General features: G+C 45.9%; 1 protein-coding gene across 1 annotated transcript in view; it reads right to left on the reverse strand.

Annotated features, from left to right (window-relative positions):
• PTPRE (protein tyrosine phosphatase receptor type E) overlaps positions 1–17,366 on the reverse strand; it is a 109,100-nt gene extending 91,734 nt beyond the window's left edge. The window contains exon 1 of the mRNA XM_055799550.1: positions 17,128–17,366. Within this exon, the coding sequence (XP_055655525.1) occupies positions 17,128–17,351 (224 nt within the window). The 5' untranslated portion in view covers positions 17,352–17,366. The remainder of the gene's footprint in view (positions 1–17,127) is intronic.
• Between the last annotated feature and the right edge of the window lie 845 nt (positions 17,367–18,211).

Raw genomic sequence — 18,211 nt, forward strand, 5'->3', positions numbered from 1 at the left:
GGTTTTTTTTCCAGAGTGAAGTCCACTACGACAGGGTTTTAAAGTCAAGAGGCAAACTTGACTGTCTGTTGGCTCTTCTGCTGCCACAGCCTCTTGCACTCAAACAGTGGAGAGTTATGCCCAGCTTTTGGCACAGTCTGTCAGATTTTCCATGAAAAAAACACCCGCCGTGTCTTGGTTGCCTTCAAAAGGCTCAAATAACAGAGACAGTCTTTCAGATGAACCTTTCCCTCCTACACCGATGGCTGGACGGGCCTACACTGGTGAATTCCACTATAAACAGCACAGAGCTAGAAGTCAACCAGCTCAGAAAGGCCTCTGCTACCCACAAGCTCTTCTCTCCCACTTGTCCCAAGGCTAAAGCAACAGGAGGGACAGAGGTGGTGACGAGACCTGGCAGGCAGGTCCACAAACCAGCAATAATTAGATAAATCGCTCAAGAGACTAAGGCCACACCAAGAATGACTGTCCATACTCCAGGGATGTGGCAGAAAACCAACATGCAATCTCTCAGGTCATGCATATTCCTCTGCTACATCTCCCTGGGAGGTGTAAAGTGCTCCTACTGCATCCACAGCTCCCAGGGAGATCTGTTTCAGGGGGACAGAAACTGAAGGCATCTAGTTTTAAATCTCTCTGTTCTCATCCTTCAACCTAAAATGCAGGGCCCCCAGGAAGCTGTGACCTCCAAGCTACACCCAGTTCAACAGCTGCTCACCAGCTAAACCACAGCTGGCAGGGAACCCAAAGAGTGGCTCTTCCACAGCCCAGCCCAGAGTCTTCAGAAATGATGTGAGGGTCTTTCCCAACCTAAATGGTTCTACGGCATGAATGCTGGAAGGTGAGGATTATTACCAAGTTGTCATAATCCCCTCTATTACAAATTCTTTTTTGAACTTTTTGAGACAATATGCAAAACATCTGAATTACTTTTACTGATAGCAGCAAATACATCTGTGCTTTTAAGGAAGGATTTTTCTCTCTTCATTCCTCCTGCATTTACTCTTAAGGAGTAGCAACTTTCCTCCAAAACCTACATTTGCCAATAAAACTTCTTCAGACACATGGAAAATTCTATACATGATCATGAAAAAGAATTTTTACAGCAACACTTACCTCTGATTTTAATGGTCATTTCCTATCTGACAACTATCCTCGTTGCTCTAACAGGCATGAAAAACAGAAATATCTTTTTGTTACCTGGGATGATGACTTTATGCCTCCATCAAAAATTTAAGAAAGCTCCTGCACAAACCATCCCCCGCCAGGCTGGCATCAGAGGCACTCTCAAAATGACATAGCCTAAGCCTCAAAAGGAAACAGCACAGAATGCCACAACATTAGCCCAGCTATCTGTGTTACTGCCTTAATACCGTGCAATAATACACTCTGTATGTTCACAATACCATGCATTATTTCACATTATCAGTACACTTTTCATTTCAAGGGGAGCAGAACTGTCGCTGAAATAGCATCTGCACAGACTAAGTTGGCTCCTGGCTGGTCCTCATGGGCTACCAGCAACTGGGGTTAACTCAGCAGGAATATGCAATAAATTTGTTTCATTTGTTATGAAAAAACATTGCAAAAGGAAAATGAAAACTGGCAGATTTTTTTTTTTAAATCCTAACAGTAAACATGTTGTGGAAGACATAAATGGAGAGAAGGTATCCCCCAAGAGATGAACCAAAATGAAGCATAATATCATCCAGACACAGCCAGCCCACACACAGTAACAACTGCTAAGCATTGCCAGCAAGAAAGTTGTTCCTTCCCTTGTAAAAATAACCCCAGAAAATGCTCCAAATCTGCTAAATTCAACCCAGACAGCATCAAACTGGACTGTTGTGCTGAAGTGCCATTCAGGTGCTTTCCTTCAGGCTGGAAGTGAGGGATCCCTGCCTGCCCCAGGGCATTCAGTTAACATGAACCAATATTTTATAATAAAGTTTTAACAGACATCTACAGAATAATGCCTGTTCATATTATTCAAGGGTGGAAGGAGAAGCAGTTTGGATTCAGATCTCCAGACCACAAGGCCATGTCATAATTTTAGTCCCCTCTAGGATCCAACACTACAAAGGTTCCTCGTTCATTCAGACACACGTGGAAGATCTGAATTTTTAAAGACTTGATCCTATCTGGCCAAAAGCTCATGGACACACACTTAATACAGTCTCAAACAACATCCATCATCTAACCCTCATACACAACGCTCCCTCTTGCAATGTTATTTATTTCCATAATTTATTTCACTGTTTTATTTTCTGCTTTACCTTCAGGCAGGACACTGAACTACGTTAGCTGGTATGATTTGTGCCCAGAGTTAATTTTTGCTGATCTTTTCAGATACACTGGTGCACCACCAGAAGATAAGCTGTTCTGGCATTAAGAAAATAACCTGCATCTTAAGTTTGGAAAAAAAAAATAGTAATAATAATGGGGGGAAGCAGAGACATTTTCAAAATAAGGAAAGCTAGCCGTCCACTTGGAATTTTCTTATATTGCTCAGAATATCAGATCAGAAATATTAAAGGCTATTTCAAAATAAAATGCAGTAGTAGAGTCCCAGAGGCCCAATCACAATATCCTTTCCCCACTGTCCTGGCTTTGTTTGCTTGGAAACAAAGCGCCCAAATGATTCTAGCATTCCAGAAACTTTATAAACAGGCAATGGCTTCTTTGCCCATTCTTCCTACAAAAGACACAACGGTGTAAATGTATCCAATACCTGCTTGCATGCCTTGGGAAAAAATAAAAAGAAAATTAACAGCTTCAAACAATCCAGAAGCAACATGGGCTATAGGGATTTGGTACAGGGAAACCGCCTATTTTAAGGCCCAGCAACACCAGGGAACTGCTGCCATAAATACCATCCTTGCTCAATTATTTAACTTTGGTCATAATTAAAATAAACTTGAGGAGGGAGGGGGATGACACCCAAACCAAACAAACAACAACAACAAACCAAAGAAACACCCCGACACTGCTGTCCCAGCAAACCCAAAATTAATTTTACTACAACAATTACCAATTGCCATACTTACTATCCTGGTACAGCTTGAATTTGTATATATACCACAACTTAGGTACAAAGCTATCGTAACGACACACTATTTCACAAACTCATATTACCAAACAGCCTGTGTTGCAATTAAACGAGTCTCAGTATTTAAAGATTCTGATCAAAGTGCAGCCATGTGATGCAATTGTTTATATGTTTCCAAGGAAACCTAAAAACCTAGAAACAACAAAGACCTAAAAAGCTAGAAGACACCTGTTGGTTTGAAGAGGTTCCCATGGGAGTTCTTAAACACAGAGTTAGAAATTACACAAATGCCTCTGCGGTTTCTGAGTTTTGTTTCTTTTTGGCCCTGAAAATTAACAGAATCTCTTCCGTACTTTTGAAAATGTATTAGCTACGGCTTAACTGCTGCAAACCCCTAAGCGGCAGATTCTGACATGCCACCAACTCCCAGCAATGCAGTACTTCTGACATTCATAGGCCTTATCGCTCTAACTATTGATTTTTGGATGCTGAAACGAGCCAAAAAAGCTCCTCTTTCCTTCTAACTGAGATCACAACAATAATTTGAAACTGCATTTATATTTCATAGATACAATTGATTGATACACAATGAATACTATAGTCTTAAAAAAATGGAATAATAATAAAAAACCTGATACGATGAGGAATCTTTAAGAAAAGCATTATGCCCTTCTGACGGAATGAGATTTAAAAAAATAGAAATACCTCATTTGTGAGAAAGATGGACGTATATAAAACACAACCACAAGCCCCAGAAAATAAAAAGTTCATATCACCTTTGGCTTGGGGAAGGGGGCACTTCCCTACACTCCTGCCTTGCCCTTGACGGGGTGAAATAAATTGGTGCTGAACACTGTCATTTTCCCCCCCTCAAGCTTTGTTGCTTTTGTCCCTGAAGAAAATTCTAGTTTCCATGCAGAGATAAAGATTGCTGTCAGCCCCTTGAAGCAGACGGCATGAATAGCTGCAGTGTTCGCGCTGGAGGACGAGTGAGCTCTGGAGCCAGTCATGTTGCCCAACACAATGGGTATTTGTGGTTCCTCAAGTCAGGATTGAGCAGCAGCCCACTAGACATCAACAGATGTGCCCGTATCACCTCCTGTGAAAATTTATCAAAAGAAATACAGTATTTTCTTTAAAATTTCAGCTTTTTCATTTCATTCTTGCATCCTGAAGCAACTCTCAATAACTACCATCAAAGCCATGGAATGCCTCGAAATGGATGGGTGCAATCTCATGCAGCAGTCGTACTCTATGATCTTAAAGGTCTTTTTCAACCTAAACAACTCCGTGATTCTATAAAATTAAAGGGAATCAGGAAATGTGCTTACCTAAGTGAAAGCTACAGCACAGCTGGATTCAATTTATTGAAAAATAAGAGGAGATCTTGCTATAAAAATCATTTTTACAACAAAGACTTCAATGCACATAAAGATATATTTGCAAGATGTTCTTTGGATTCAGGTTCTCATTCAAAGCAGAAACAGGGAAGCACACCACTCACACCAGCTGCAACTTCTGCCCTGTACCTGGCTACACTGAGAAGGCAATGACCAGAGCCAGAACCTGCAAGCCCACTTCAGCCTTTCAAGCCCTGCCCTTTTCTGGGTTTTCATAACCTCGCCCGACCTGGGCATCACCACTACTCACCACTACCACCATTCAAGCTCTCACTTGAATTCACACTTACCAGTTCTCTTCGCCTTGCCCCTCCCCAAAGAGCTCCGTTTCCTGACACGAGCCACTTCCACCCCTGGGAAGTAAACATCAAAAGGCTGGAGTTTCACTTCAAATCAAACCTAAAAATCAAACCTAAAAATCACACCGTGCTTTATTCCCATTCAAACTGCCCACGTCCTTTGTCTACCAATGTTTTATCACCTGATCATAGTTATTCATATACTAGAAATAATGCATCAAAAATACTTCAGTCTATTTTGTCTTGTTCTGTTGGCTCTGGTAAGTGTCTTTTAGCAGTATGAATCAATCTCTGTATACGCATAGACACAAGCAGACACAGGAAAGGTCCATTACCCAGCACTAGGACCTGACCAGTTGATCTCCCCATGCTCCCTTCCCTCAACGAAGGGACAAGTGTCTTGAGACCAGAAGAGCTCTCAGCACAGGGCAGAAGTCCACAGGTTATCTGAATTATCCCTGCAGAAGATTCTCTCTAATGACTGAAGACAGAGTCGTTAGGTAAACCAGGCTGCTGGTTTAGGGGTACAGTGCTGGGGAGCGCACATCCCCAAGCTTATAAACTGGGAAATACACAATTTCAAATTTCCAGCAATATTAAAATACCAATGCATCTAGGTTCCTAGAAGCTTTAATTACATGATGTTCACAAATAATTTGCCTCTGAAAACACATGACTACATTAAATTAACCTGGGAAAAGCACACTATTAAACAGGACATTTGAGGCTTGTAAGTCTATTAAAGAGTATCATGCCTCATAAACACATCCAAGAATTTGAAAATTTACCTGACCATCAAGTTTCCATTCTTCTTATGGCAAAAGCAGTAGCGTTAAGATACAGTCAGTGTGAACACACATTTCTTATATACATAAATATGTCCAAAACACAGAAAAATAACACAAGTTCACACCTACACACTTGTAAGAGGACTATTTCCCTGAGGGGCTGCAGAGCGTATCTCATTCTCCTTGTTATGAGAATAATCCAGCTAGGGAGGAAGGCAGCATATGCCAGCTCCAATTTTAACTCTGATGCCTCACGTGCAAAGGACTGTGATACAGCACCTATTCTCCACCAAACTTCAATTTGTCCATCTAATTAATAAGGGAGCATATGAACCTAAGCATTTTAAAGTACCACCAAAAGAGCACACCATCCTTTGCAGGACAAGCCTTTTAGGTTTGGGTTGGTTGGTTGGTTGTTCTCTTTAATAAAGTAAATACTATATAAACATTTTCCATAAATGTACTTTTGTAAAATAAATGTCTTCAAAGTGATCCTACTACAAATTTTACTAACAGATATCTATTAACACATCCCACTGATCTGCTGCCCCACTGGCCTTGAAGATTCAGCCTCTCTTTCTTGGCCATAACAAAACACACTTCCAGAAAGCAATACATGAGGATATGCAATTTTCTGTAACACAGCCCAGAGACTTGAAAACCACTTCAACCACGTCAGGCCCTCACTTTCTGTTTGCTACAAAGACAACGTTTCCATTATCAGTCATGCAACGGTTATTACAGGGCTTGGTGCTGCAGGTGAAAGCCCAGAAATGAGGGCAAGAACACTGCTACTCACTTCCAGGCAAAGGGCATGTGCTTTGGGGAAGTAACTGTCATGCATCTGAGTCACCAACAGTTTCAGAAACACATTTTGCAAGCAGCTTAATAAAAAAAATCAAACCCAGCGCATTCAATCAGTGAAGAGGATATTAATCACTTGGATGCAACAAGGGTTGGGAGCAGCGGGACGGAGCACTGGCAGAGCTCCTGCAGGACAGCCACACATCAGCATCGTGAAAAACTTTACCACACATTGAACAATATTGTTAAATGACCAGAAATCCACCAACTTTTCAACGTGTCTTTGCATAATGACATCATCATTTAAGATGGTAAAAGCTGCTCAAAGCACTGTTGGATAGAGATGGGGCTGCGTAACAGCACAGGACAACAGCACAGTCTCAGTTGTATGAGAACAGGAGAGCCCAGATGTTCTGAAGGAGACTACGTTTAGTAAAAGTCATTAAATTTAAGAGTCTGAAATATATATAAGTTCAGGTATGAAGGAAAAAAAAAAAAGGCATGTAACACCTCTTAAAACCGGTGTACACAGCTGTGATCGCATTTCTAGGTGGAAAATGGACAAAACAGCGCTCCCCCCTCCCCGGCCCCTTGACAGCTGGGCATATTTCTGCAAACTGCCGTCCGGCAGGATAGTTCCTTCCTTTCCCACGCTCCGAGCTGGTTCCGATTACAGCTCCCAGCGATGGCAGCGTCCACGTCCCGCGGGGCAGGCGGCCGCAGCCCAGCTCTTGGAACAAGGTGCCCTGGGGACAAACGCTCTGGGATGGCCTGTCCATCTTTAGATGCAATTTCAATAGAAGTACACAGCACAAAACTGTCCTTAAAGAAAGTCTTCAGCACCAAAGCATCCTGCACAGTATTAATTACTTACAATATTAGTGCTGCAGGGATTACAGGGGCAGGCTGGAGATAAACCAGCAGCGATTCCCAGGCTCTGTTCTCTCTTCCTTCTGACGGTCCCTGTGTTTCAGTCCTCTTTTATACAATCCCCAAAGAGGAGCAGAAGGTACCTCTATTTCCCACAGTCTGACAGCTATGAAAATATCAGATGCAGTCAAATATCAGTTAGAAAGCACAATGCCCCAAAGAAGTCGGTATGTTATCCGGGAACAGTACAGTGCAAGCTGCTTCCAGCTCTGCCAGCCGTACTTCCACACCGGTTTTCTCTCCAAGATGCAGAAGATGTCATGGAGGCTTAGTCACTGCAGGATCTTTTCTTGACACTTTTTTAAAGCAAAACCAACATCAGGAGCGTAGACATTACAGCTGCTAAAATTGATGTGAAAGAGCTTGGTAGATGAGAAAGGACTGAGTACCAGAAAAAAAATAATATTCTAAAATACATTTTAACAGGTTAATTGTGCACAATGTATTACATTTAAATACATTACTAGAGGAAAAAGCAGCACGCAGACCTGCTAGTGGGGCAGCAGCAGACTGGCAGAACTGAACCTGAAGATGTTAACTGCACACAGAGCTACACTAGGCAAAATAAGTAATCTTTTTTGCAAGGCATTAAGCTTGCATTTTAGAGAATAAACTAACCAAGGGCCTTGAGAAACTGTAAAGCACTGTTTACAGAGAGTTTTGAGGGTTCAGTGATTTTTCAAGAAAATTATTCAAGTTCCTTCCTCTGAAGATCCTGGTGAATGAGGTCATTTCAAGGGTAAACCGTTTGACGTAGTACAGGAATTCTCAAACTTTTTCAGTACAAATTACAACTCAAGCAAATTACATGTACACATAACCTCTAAATAACTTCTGCAGCTTACTAGTCAAAAATATTTAATTTTTTTAAAAAAAAAAGTGAAGAACCTGACTGCCAAGAGGTCTCCTGCAGATCACTGTGTAACCCAGATCAAGCCATGGTGTCCTCAGGTGAAACAGAGAATGACTTACAGTGGAATGGGAGCAAGTCCCCTCGGGGGGAAAAAAAATAAAATAAATCACAAATTGTGATAGTACCAATTATCTCAACATCACATGTTCTTAAGTTTGTTTCTAAGAGTTTAAACTAAGGAATGCAAATAGGTCATTATGTAAACGTTTCCACCTTTTCCTGTCCTCCCCGCCTTCCTAGAAATATTTAAGTCACTGAAACTTCCTCTCCCCCCAGTTCTGCCAGGAACCAGAAAGGTGCTGGAGGTGGGAGGTGAGCCTGCGAAAAACAGATTAGAATTAAGTGTTGTATCTGTGGCCTTAAAATGTGCCCTCAGCTGAGTTTTTAATTTGGCTTTTCAAGACTGATCAGCACATGTGTAATTTAAAAGCAATTTGAAGCAGCAAGCTAGGTAGTTTGACTTCAAATGAACGAGCTTTTGACAACTGTAAACAAAATAATAATGTGAACCCGTTTAAATTCATCCCTATATTTAAAAGGAAAAGCATATATCATTTTAACTTGGTTATACAAAGGCTTTTCTTCTGCAATATGAAAGCTATTTCACCGCAATCTTGTTCTCAGTAGCAATTTGCAAACCGCCCATTTGTACCAGATTAGTAGAAAACAGGCAGCAGATAAATTAACATTGTTGCTTAATTAAATGCTTTAAGTTTCATTGTGCAGTATGATTGAATATGCTCATGAAACCCAAACCGAAATTAAAAAAACTAGAAAGTACCTGAGACATCTAAACCCACAGAACATGGGATACACACGTTACTCATTGCTTGTTGAAATGAGTAGCCTACTACTTCTGACAAAGCACAGCACTGTAGCTCAAACAACATACAGCATATCACAGCAGAAACTAACCCTAGGAATACAAAGAAAAATAAACATCAAAGGACAAACAAAGGTAACAAGATTAAAGGGCAAAAGAAAATAAGCATGGAATTTACTAAAAGAAACAGTAAGTAAGGTGAAGGAAAGGTTAATATATTTGTATTGGACAAGACTGGTTTTGTTTACTTGTTTATTTTTTGATTTGCAGTTAGTTTGGAATTAAGCTGAGAAACAGCTACAAGTAAAGAAATCAGCATGCTTAGCAATAAAACCTGTTAGGAAAAAAATAATTTTAAATATGTTTTGAAAGGTTCACACTCTTCTAACCCAGAGTCTTGCAGCACTGGAAGTCGCAACTGATGCACACTAGGAGCAAGCGCAGACCTAGCACTGCTCCGGCAAGCAAGACAAGAAAGTATCCTGGTAAGTTCTGGTGCATTCTCTGCAGATTTTACACACAGATATGTTTACAAATTGCCACATTATGCTACAAATAAATTAGAAGACAGGTTGGTCGTGAAGTGAATTGCCCCCTCTAAGAAACACACTGAAATGCATCCCACGTAGCAGTGAAAACTGCTCTGAAGCTACAGAATTAGAACTGTTGGTAAGGAAATATTTACAGATCCCTCATCGAATATACCGAACACAAGAGAGTCTTTAACCACAAATTGTCATCGTTGGCTTCAAGTCATGATTACACGGGCCTTCTCTCACACACCAAAGAGTTATCTTTTGTTTGCGATAAAAACATCCATCAAAAGAACCAAGGGAGGTAACAAATTATGGGAGAAAATGACATGATAAAAGAAGAGATAGCATGGACCTCACAGAGTGCAGTCCTACCCTTGGGAACACATAGACAGGGCACCAGCAGACCGTGAGGAACCATGCCCTTTGGGTGGCCAGGGAAGTACTAGCTCGATATAAACAACCAAACTATTCTGTCCTCTTTACAATCCACATTACACCACATCCACAGGAAAGCGATGTTTAGAAGCATCATGGTCCCACAGTTCACCTCAGTGTGGTTATGCTGGCTGATAACCAAGGTCACTCTGCCAGTCTTCAGTCCCCTGCAAGGGGCACCATCGTGAGCCACAGCAGCACTCCACTGCAGCTAAGCTTTCTTTAAAAGTTATTTCAGATGAAAGAGAGATTGATTTTACTGAAGAGGAAGAAAGGACAAGAACCACAATCAAAGAAACACCCAACCATCAGGAAATCTGAAACCGACTGGTCTTAGAGCAGTATCTTGTCATCCATGTGGAGCTGTGTATTTCATTCTGAATTGTGCCTCCAGAGCAGTAAAACCTAGAAGTGGGAGGAGACCTCCTAGTTCACCAAACTCCCTTGCTGTGGTAGAAAAGTTTATCCTCCAGCTTATCTAATTATTTTTCCCTGACCTTTTTGAAGTGATGTGTAACACACGTTTGACTTGCTTCCCTTGTAAATCTGCTATTTGCTTATTTGCTTTTTCTTAAAAATTTGTAGTACTAGTAACCTAAAGCCTTTTTGAGACTGCATTCTTCCCGGTGATTCTGGACGTTGCTGTATCCTTGTTTGTGTGTTATCCTCAGAGGACAGCAAGGCGACTGGCATAGCTCCTTCCAGCTGCAGAGGCACCCTGACTCTCCCGCAGGGAACAGCTGCCTCTTCTCAACAGCAATAATCCAAACCCTGTCACTTCCATCACTCATATAACGTTTTTAGTCTGTATCTCATCTTACCTCTACCTGATTTACAGTTTTGTTTTTTAGTTTTACCTGCTCAGATCTCTCACTTTTACCAAAAATTATTACTTCACGTTAGAAGAAAAAAAATGTATCTCTGATAGCCTAAGTTTCTAGGACTGAGAACTTTTTACAGTGGGGATAAAAGGGACAGAAAAACCCACAACTGAGTTGTGCCACGTTTTCCAGTGACAATAAGCCATCACTGCAAGCAACCAACTACCCCAACAATTTTTTTTTCCGGTTTTATTTCTTCCCTCAGCCAGCAAACACCTTTGAACACAGTTACATCACTGCTGCACGAGCAAACCTCAATCTCTGTGACCAGCTTTTTACTTTGCCACTTCAACAGTGAGTCACTAGCCAGGAGTCAAAGTAAAAAGGGTGGTTTTAGGGCACTGCTATTGGACAGGGGATGTACATGGCCAGCAGCGGATGGGGCTCAGCAGAGGCAGTTCCCCCCCGTGCCTGACAGCCACAGCACCAAGTGGGAAGAGGGCCAGGACAGCCTGTCAGCGAGGCCACTTGTCCCCTCGCTCACTGCCAGGGCCAGGAGGACAGCAAACAGCAGCCTTTAATGCTACACTTGTTCAGGGAGCTGTTTCGCTGGAGATAATCAGCTGGCTGGCTTACTTAGGAAGAAAAATCTGAGCACACTGCAATCAAGATACAGTTCAACAGCATCACCCTCTCCCATCAGCAAAAAAATCTCCCATCTATCCTCCCACTTCCCAGAGGCATCATCTGCAGACAACACAAGAGGATTCTGGCAGGCAATAGGATACCATTTATGAATTATTATACCTGCAGTAAATCAACTGAATTAAAAAGCGCAACACTGTGTACAGGCCTTAAAAATATGTTCCATGTTGTGAACAATGCAAAAATAAATCCTGTACAAATACTTCAACAAATCGCTGGTGCTGAGCTTCTCCTAATCTCTGTCTTATCAGTAGCTCATTCATTCTCTGGCTTACACGTCTTCTGGCCTGTTGTACACATATATTTAAAAGACATCTACATTTCAGCAAAACCTCTGGAACAAATACAGGCACTTTTTTTTTTTTTCCCTTTTGTTTTAAATATTAACCCTTACAGCATTTGGAATTACACAATACATATTGTTATCAGACAGGACAAAGCCTACAGCTGGATGGAACCTTCTACAGAAGGGCACAGGCAAGGGGGGGGGGAGGGGAATAAATAAATAAAAAGATACAATCACAGTTAAAAAGGTTGCAGAAAGCCTCCACAGAGCAGCCTGGTGACTACAGCCACTTTCTGTTCAGCCTGAATTCTGCTGCACCACATCACAAATCAGTTAAAGTGACACCTGAATCATTCCCTAAGACAGTTCTCAACTCATAAAATGAGCATCACATACAGGACCCATAAATGCTGCTCCACGAAGAATAAGATAATTCAGAACTCTTTAATAATGTATCAATTCAATTTACAATACTTTCGATTACAGGGCATCAAATTATATTTTAGGTTACAGAGGGATTCTGCTGTCACTACTACTGTATCAAGAAATCAATAATGAAATGCCTATCAAGAATGCTCGCCACAGGCATCACAACCGCAGCCCTCGGGCTTGGCTTCTTTGCTGCTGCTTCCAGGGCACAGGGATGTGGCACTGGAAAGCCGCAGCATCCCAGCACGCACTGGGTGTGGAGCAAGTAACCAAGTTTCAGTGTGAGTACATTATTCACTGAGACCACGTTGCACTGTTCTTATTTATATGTTAATTTAAAAAAAACAACAAGTATTTCCTTGAAATACAGCACACTGCTTACATTCCACGATCAGGTAGACCAGATGGTTATCCCTAAACTCAAACGTGGTGGTTACAGTAACAGGCCTTCCATTTTAAACAAGCAGCAATTTCTCAGGCAGCTCTCCATCTGCTTTGAATGCACTACTCTCGCTAACCCTGACACAACTCCTAAGAGCCCCTCACACCTTTCAGGAAACTGACATGTAACTGTCTACCCAGCAATCTCTTCACCTTGCCCCTGATGGCTGTGTTTTACATAACAATTAAAACGCCATCATCACTCTCCCAAGACAAGAGGTTTGACTGCGGGCTTGTGGGTTTGTCTGGTGGAGCACAGGTCACAGCCACCTTCCTCCTCCTCTGGGCAGGAATAAGATCTCAACTTGCCCCCATCTCTGCTCCACACAGAGTTCTGCCACCACTGCTCAGCCAGTCCCTCCCTACTGACCCCCCTGACACCAATGAAACAGCAAAAACATGTGTTTTCTTGCCAACTGCTTTTGCTGAGAAATTTTCAGGGTACTTCCAGATACAGAGGCACTCACCTTAATGTTTCTATGTAAAAGCACGTTTTTTCCACTAAAGCCTCTTCATTCATTGCTTATGGCCTTCAAGTGCTCCGATACTACCTTCAGACACAGGACCTCCACCTGGTGTTGAGCCCTGTCAGAAATCTGTGCTGAAAAGTATTTTGGAAATAGAGACTGAAACACAGTATCACATATGCAAAGCAACAATATCATGCCATTGAGGTATAAATGCAATCCTCAGATTCCCTATATATTGAACAATTTCTCCTGCAGAACCTCCCACTCCTTCAGCAAGCAGGGTGGACTCTGCTCACATCAGTAGTGCAGACATTCAGTATTCCTTTTTATCTTCCTGTTTTTCATTCTATGTAGCGCTGGGCACTTGCCTCGGCTCCTTTTTGTTCCTCACTACGGTAGGACTGATCTGCTCTGAAATCTTGAACAGGTTTACATGACATCATCAAACATGAAAAAATTATACATAAACACTTTACCAATAACACATGTAGCTGACTTCTCAGAAAACACCGAGGGCATCTGCGACAAGGCAGGATTGCGCCACTGACTCCCTACAGCTCTTTTTCACTTTGCAGTTTGTCAGGCCCTGTCCACCCATTTTTCTTCATATAACCTCTTAAACAAAAGAGAAAAAGGTCACCAAGTACACTGGTCAAAGTATTCCTATAACATGCTCTAAAACTAGTTCAGTTAATAACACAGCTCAGCAGCTTTGGCCCAAAAAATGAACAGCTCCAAAAAACCAACTTACAGCACAAGCTGTCTGACAGGAGAATGAAAAGGCACATGTTGGGCACAGTGCAAGGCAGGTGTCTTGCCATCAACAAACAACTTTAACAAGTGCAACTTTTGCCACAATGAAGCACTCCATCCTGAAAGCCAGCAAGAAAACACAAACTTCAAATCCCCATAAGCCACCACTGTCGCCTTCCAGCTGGGAATATGCATGAGCCTACTTAACCTGTGCAACACGTGCACCACAGCTCTGTCCTCCACTTCAGCTTCTTGAAAACCTGTGCAGAAGAGGAAGGTCTTACACTGACCTCGAACCACCATCTTCTAGCTTCCCATAATTTCAGTCCACATGGTGCAATTCTGACATCACCCAGGGCCATATGGCCCGGGAGCTGGGAATGCAGTGAACGGTGAGGGAAAAAAAACATGGTGGAATCACCATCCCTGGAAGTGTTTAAAAAACATGTAGATGTGGTGCTTAGAGGCATGGTTTAGTGGTGGACTTGGCAGTCCTGGGTTAACAGCTGGACTTGATCTTAAAGGTCTTTTCCAACCTAAATGATTCTGTGATTCTATAAAAATAAGACCAAGGAAAACAGGCATTCAAGACAGCTCTCCTGACAGAGGTCAACCCTTAACTCCTACAGATAAAAAACCTCGATTGAGCTAGACGACAGATAAACATATGAAGTGGAAAAGAGGAGGCACAGCAAGATACAAAAGTGCACTAGGAGCAAAATGGGCTAAAATTTCCAACTTCGCACCTGCACCTCGCAGGCTGAGGTTAAATTACTGTAGTCCAACCAGCATCATCACACTGATTTGAGGTATATAAGATGTCTGCTTTTATTAAAGGTGTTAGGGGCATAGGAAGCTTTTAAACTAGAAGTTCCGTTTTTATCTTTTACTTGGAAGAATATATTAAACGTATTTAAGGAATACAGAGTATGTTAGGCAAAGCACAGCAATGATGGCTGGTGTAACACAGCTCCTATGTAATTATTCTATTCGTGAGCAAAGACTGAGCAAATTAAAAGAATCAAACGCTACACCCACACCATCTTGTTTCTCACATAATTTTCTTTCCGTTCTTCTCGACATTTCTAAAACAACTGATGTGGTCACTGGAGAAAAACGTTTTCAGCTTAAGTGCCTTCACTGCCCCGAATGGAGAGGCCCCCCAACCCCACGATGCCTGCATCCACACCAGCACAGTCCTGCTGCTCTTGGAGACCTCAGCCAGATGGTCTCTGCTTGTCCCACCTCCACCCTTACCCCCACACTTCCCTCAAGCGCTACCCCCCAAGCACAAGGCAGAAGCAGGCTGCCCCACAAGCCCCCCCAGTGCCATCAACAGCAATTAGAGATCGTCACCTGCCTTAGGGACTCTTCTCCTCAAGGCCCAACTTCCACCTCAAGCAAGAACAAGGTGGGGTGGGTGCCACCAGACCACCGGCATCTCCCCACATCATGACTTAAATGGTTTCATCTGCTGCCCAGCACAGCTAACTGGGAACTTCCTGAGCCTCCTGGACAAGGAGAGTACATTATATCCACGTAGAAATCTCTTTTAAATGACATTGAGTTTCTAGCTGAATGTCATTAATTTTCATCTACTTTTTTTGTGGTTTTTTTAAATAAGCCCTAACGCACAACATGCACAGAAACCAAGATTACCATGCGCATAAGACATAATTTTCAATTCTCTGCCTCTTTATTCCTACTTTCCAGGTTTTCTCATAGAGCTTACAACATCTTAGGAAAAAAGCTCAATAAGCGATGTCATGTCTTAACTCCGCGGGCTCTACCCCACACAGATCAGACACAGGCGGCGATTTAGAAGCTGAACACACAGCAAAGCACCTCACTCTATGGAAATAAGCCAGAAGGAGAGAGGAACCTCACACAAAAGTAAAAAAAAAAAATAAAAATATTGAGACACCCTTTCCTAATTAAAAAACACTGCTTTATCTCACAGCAGATATCCATTAACCCTCTCTACAACTCACGATTAAAGTGAAAAAAACCCTCTAATGATGGGAAACAATTAAAAGGTGTTTTTACAGTATCTCTGTGAGGTTTGCCATTATTTTTCCCAGGATTTTAAACTCAACAATAAGCAGGGAGGGGAAAAACCACAAGTCCTTTATTTTTGGAGGTAATAAATTGGATATTTTTTTTTCTGTGAAAGCCTTATTTGCTTTCTCCCCACCAGCCTGTACAAGCAAATACAAAGTTTTTCACCAGCTGCAGGATTTACACCTACCTCCAATTACCAGGCGCTTCGCCCGGCGGGGGCCGGGGGAGCCGGGAGCGCGGCCCCCCGAGACGGGGCTGCCCCGGCGGCAGCACCCACAGCGGCTCCGCGGGGCGCCGCGCTGCCAGCGGCGTGACCGCCAACCATGAACGAGCACAGTGGGCACACGCAGGGTTTAACAACGCTGGCCTTGCCCAGGGGAGAGGAAAACAGTTCGTCCCGGGCCCCGCCAGCCCCTCAGCCGGCGGGTCCCGCACCCGAGCGCTGCGTGCGCCCACAGCCCCGCTCACGGCAGGGGAGCCGGAGGGCCGCGGCGCGGCTGTGCGGGCGGCAGTTAAATGGCTTCGTAACGCTCAGGCTCACCTGCCGCCCCATCCTGGGGGCTGGGGGGGCGCCGGGCAGCCCAGACACGCCGCTCCCCGGCCGGCGTGGGGCGAGTTACCCGGGGTGCCTGTCAGCGGGGCAGCGCGGGGCCGGCCCCAGCCCCCGCCAGCGCCTCTGCGTCCCGCATCGCCCCGACACGCCGGCCGGCGTCACAGCCCCTCGGCACGGCGGCCCCCGGCCCCCGCGCCTCAACCCCGGGGTGCGCACCGGCCTCTCGGCTCCCTCGGGAGCGCGCCCATCCCTCCGGCCTCCCCAGCACGGCGGTAACCCCCGAGGACGGACACCCCACGGAGGAAAGGACAGCCGCGTCGCCTCCCGCCTCAGCGAAACCCCGTAGGGCGAGCGCAGCGCCGGGCGGCAGCGCGGGCGGCCAGGGCCGGCCCGAAGCCCCGCGGCAAGGCGCACGCAAGCCCCGGCCGCTTCCTGGCGCGCACCCAGGGACGGCCTGGCCGCCCCCCGCCGCCGGGCACCGGGCTGCCCCCGCACCTGCCCGCCCCGTCCCCCGCCGCCGGCACCTGCCGACGTCCGCGGCGGCCCCCGCCCGCCGCCCCTGCCCGCTGCCCCGCGGCCGGCGGCTCCCGTCCTCCCGCCCTCCGCCGCGCCGGGACCCGGCTCCGCTCACCTCCGCGGCTCCGCTCCGCTCCCCGGCTCGGCGGGCCCCTCGGCGCCCCCGCGCAGCGGCGGCGGGCGCGGCCGGCCGCGGGACGCCCAGGCGCGCTGCGGCCCGAGGCGGCGGGCAGAGGCGGCGGCAGCCAGGCAGGAAATTTCCCTCCGCCGCCGCCGCCGCCTCCTCCTCCGGGCGCCGCGGCGGCGGGCGCGGAGCCGCCTGGCGGACAACGCCCGCATCGGCAGCGGGGCCGGGGCCAGGCTCCGGAGGGGACCCCCCGCGCCCAACCGCGGCTCCGGCGGGGTCGGTCCCCCGGGCCCTGCCGCCGGCGGGGCCCCTCGGGCCGGGAGCGTGCCGGTCGGCCGGCGGGCGCTTCACACCGGAGTTTCAAACGGGACTTGGGCTGCGCTGCCTGCCCCGGCGGTGGCGGCGACCCCGCCAAAGCCCGCGAGCCAGCCGCGCTGCTACCCGTGCATGGCGGCAGCGCCTGCTGCTTCCCTCGCTCGGCCGAGGCAGCGCTGGGGCCGGGCGTGAGGGCCGGGCGCCCACCTGCCCGGGGCAGCAAGCGGAGGCTGGCGGCCTCCCGTCCCCGGATCACCGGCCTGCCGCAGCCGGGAGCGATCTGCCAGGCCTGTCGGGACCAGCCGGCCCCCCGGGACCCTGCCCCTGGCTGCTCAACCCACCGGCAAGGTGCGGGAGCTGGGGCGGCAGGGCCGAGCCCAGGCCTCGCCTGCCCCTCCGGGGAAGCCGCCGCGGCAGCCCGGGCCGTGGGGCCGGTGAATCAGGCCAGTGAAACCCAGAATAGAAACTGTCAGGCTGGAAAGTAGGACAGGGACGAGGGGATTACCGAAAGAAAGGCAAGAATCAGGGAGTCTGAAGGCACGTCTTCCTATCTTTTGTCTCCAGCCCCCAGGATGGCACCTTCGCCAAGCAAGGAAAGTCTCCCTGCAGATGACATCTCCCCTCCAGGAGGGATCCCACCATATGTTACTGTCAGACCCATGGCCGCGCACGCCGTGTTATTTTAAGTGCACCCAAGGACGTCAGACAATTAGGGATTGTTTGAAAAGACCATCGAAACAAAATATTAGAACATCTG

The sequence above is a fragment of the Falco peregrinus genome, chromosome 1, assembly GCF_023634155.1.
Source record: "Falco peregrinus isolate bFalPer1 chromosome 1, bFalPer1.pri, whole genome shotgun sequence".
Classification (NCBI taxonomy): Eukaryota; Metazoa; Chordata; class Aves; order Falconiformes; family Falconidae; genus Falco; species Falco peregrinus.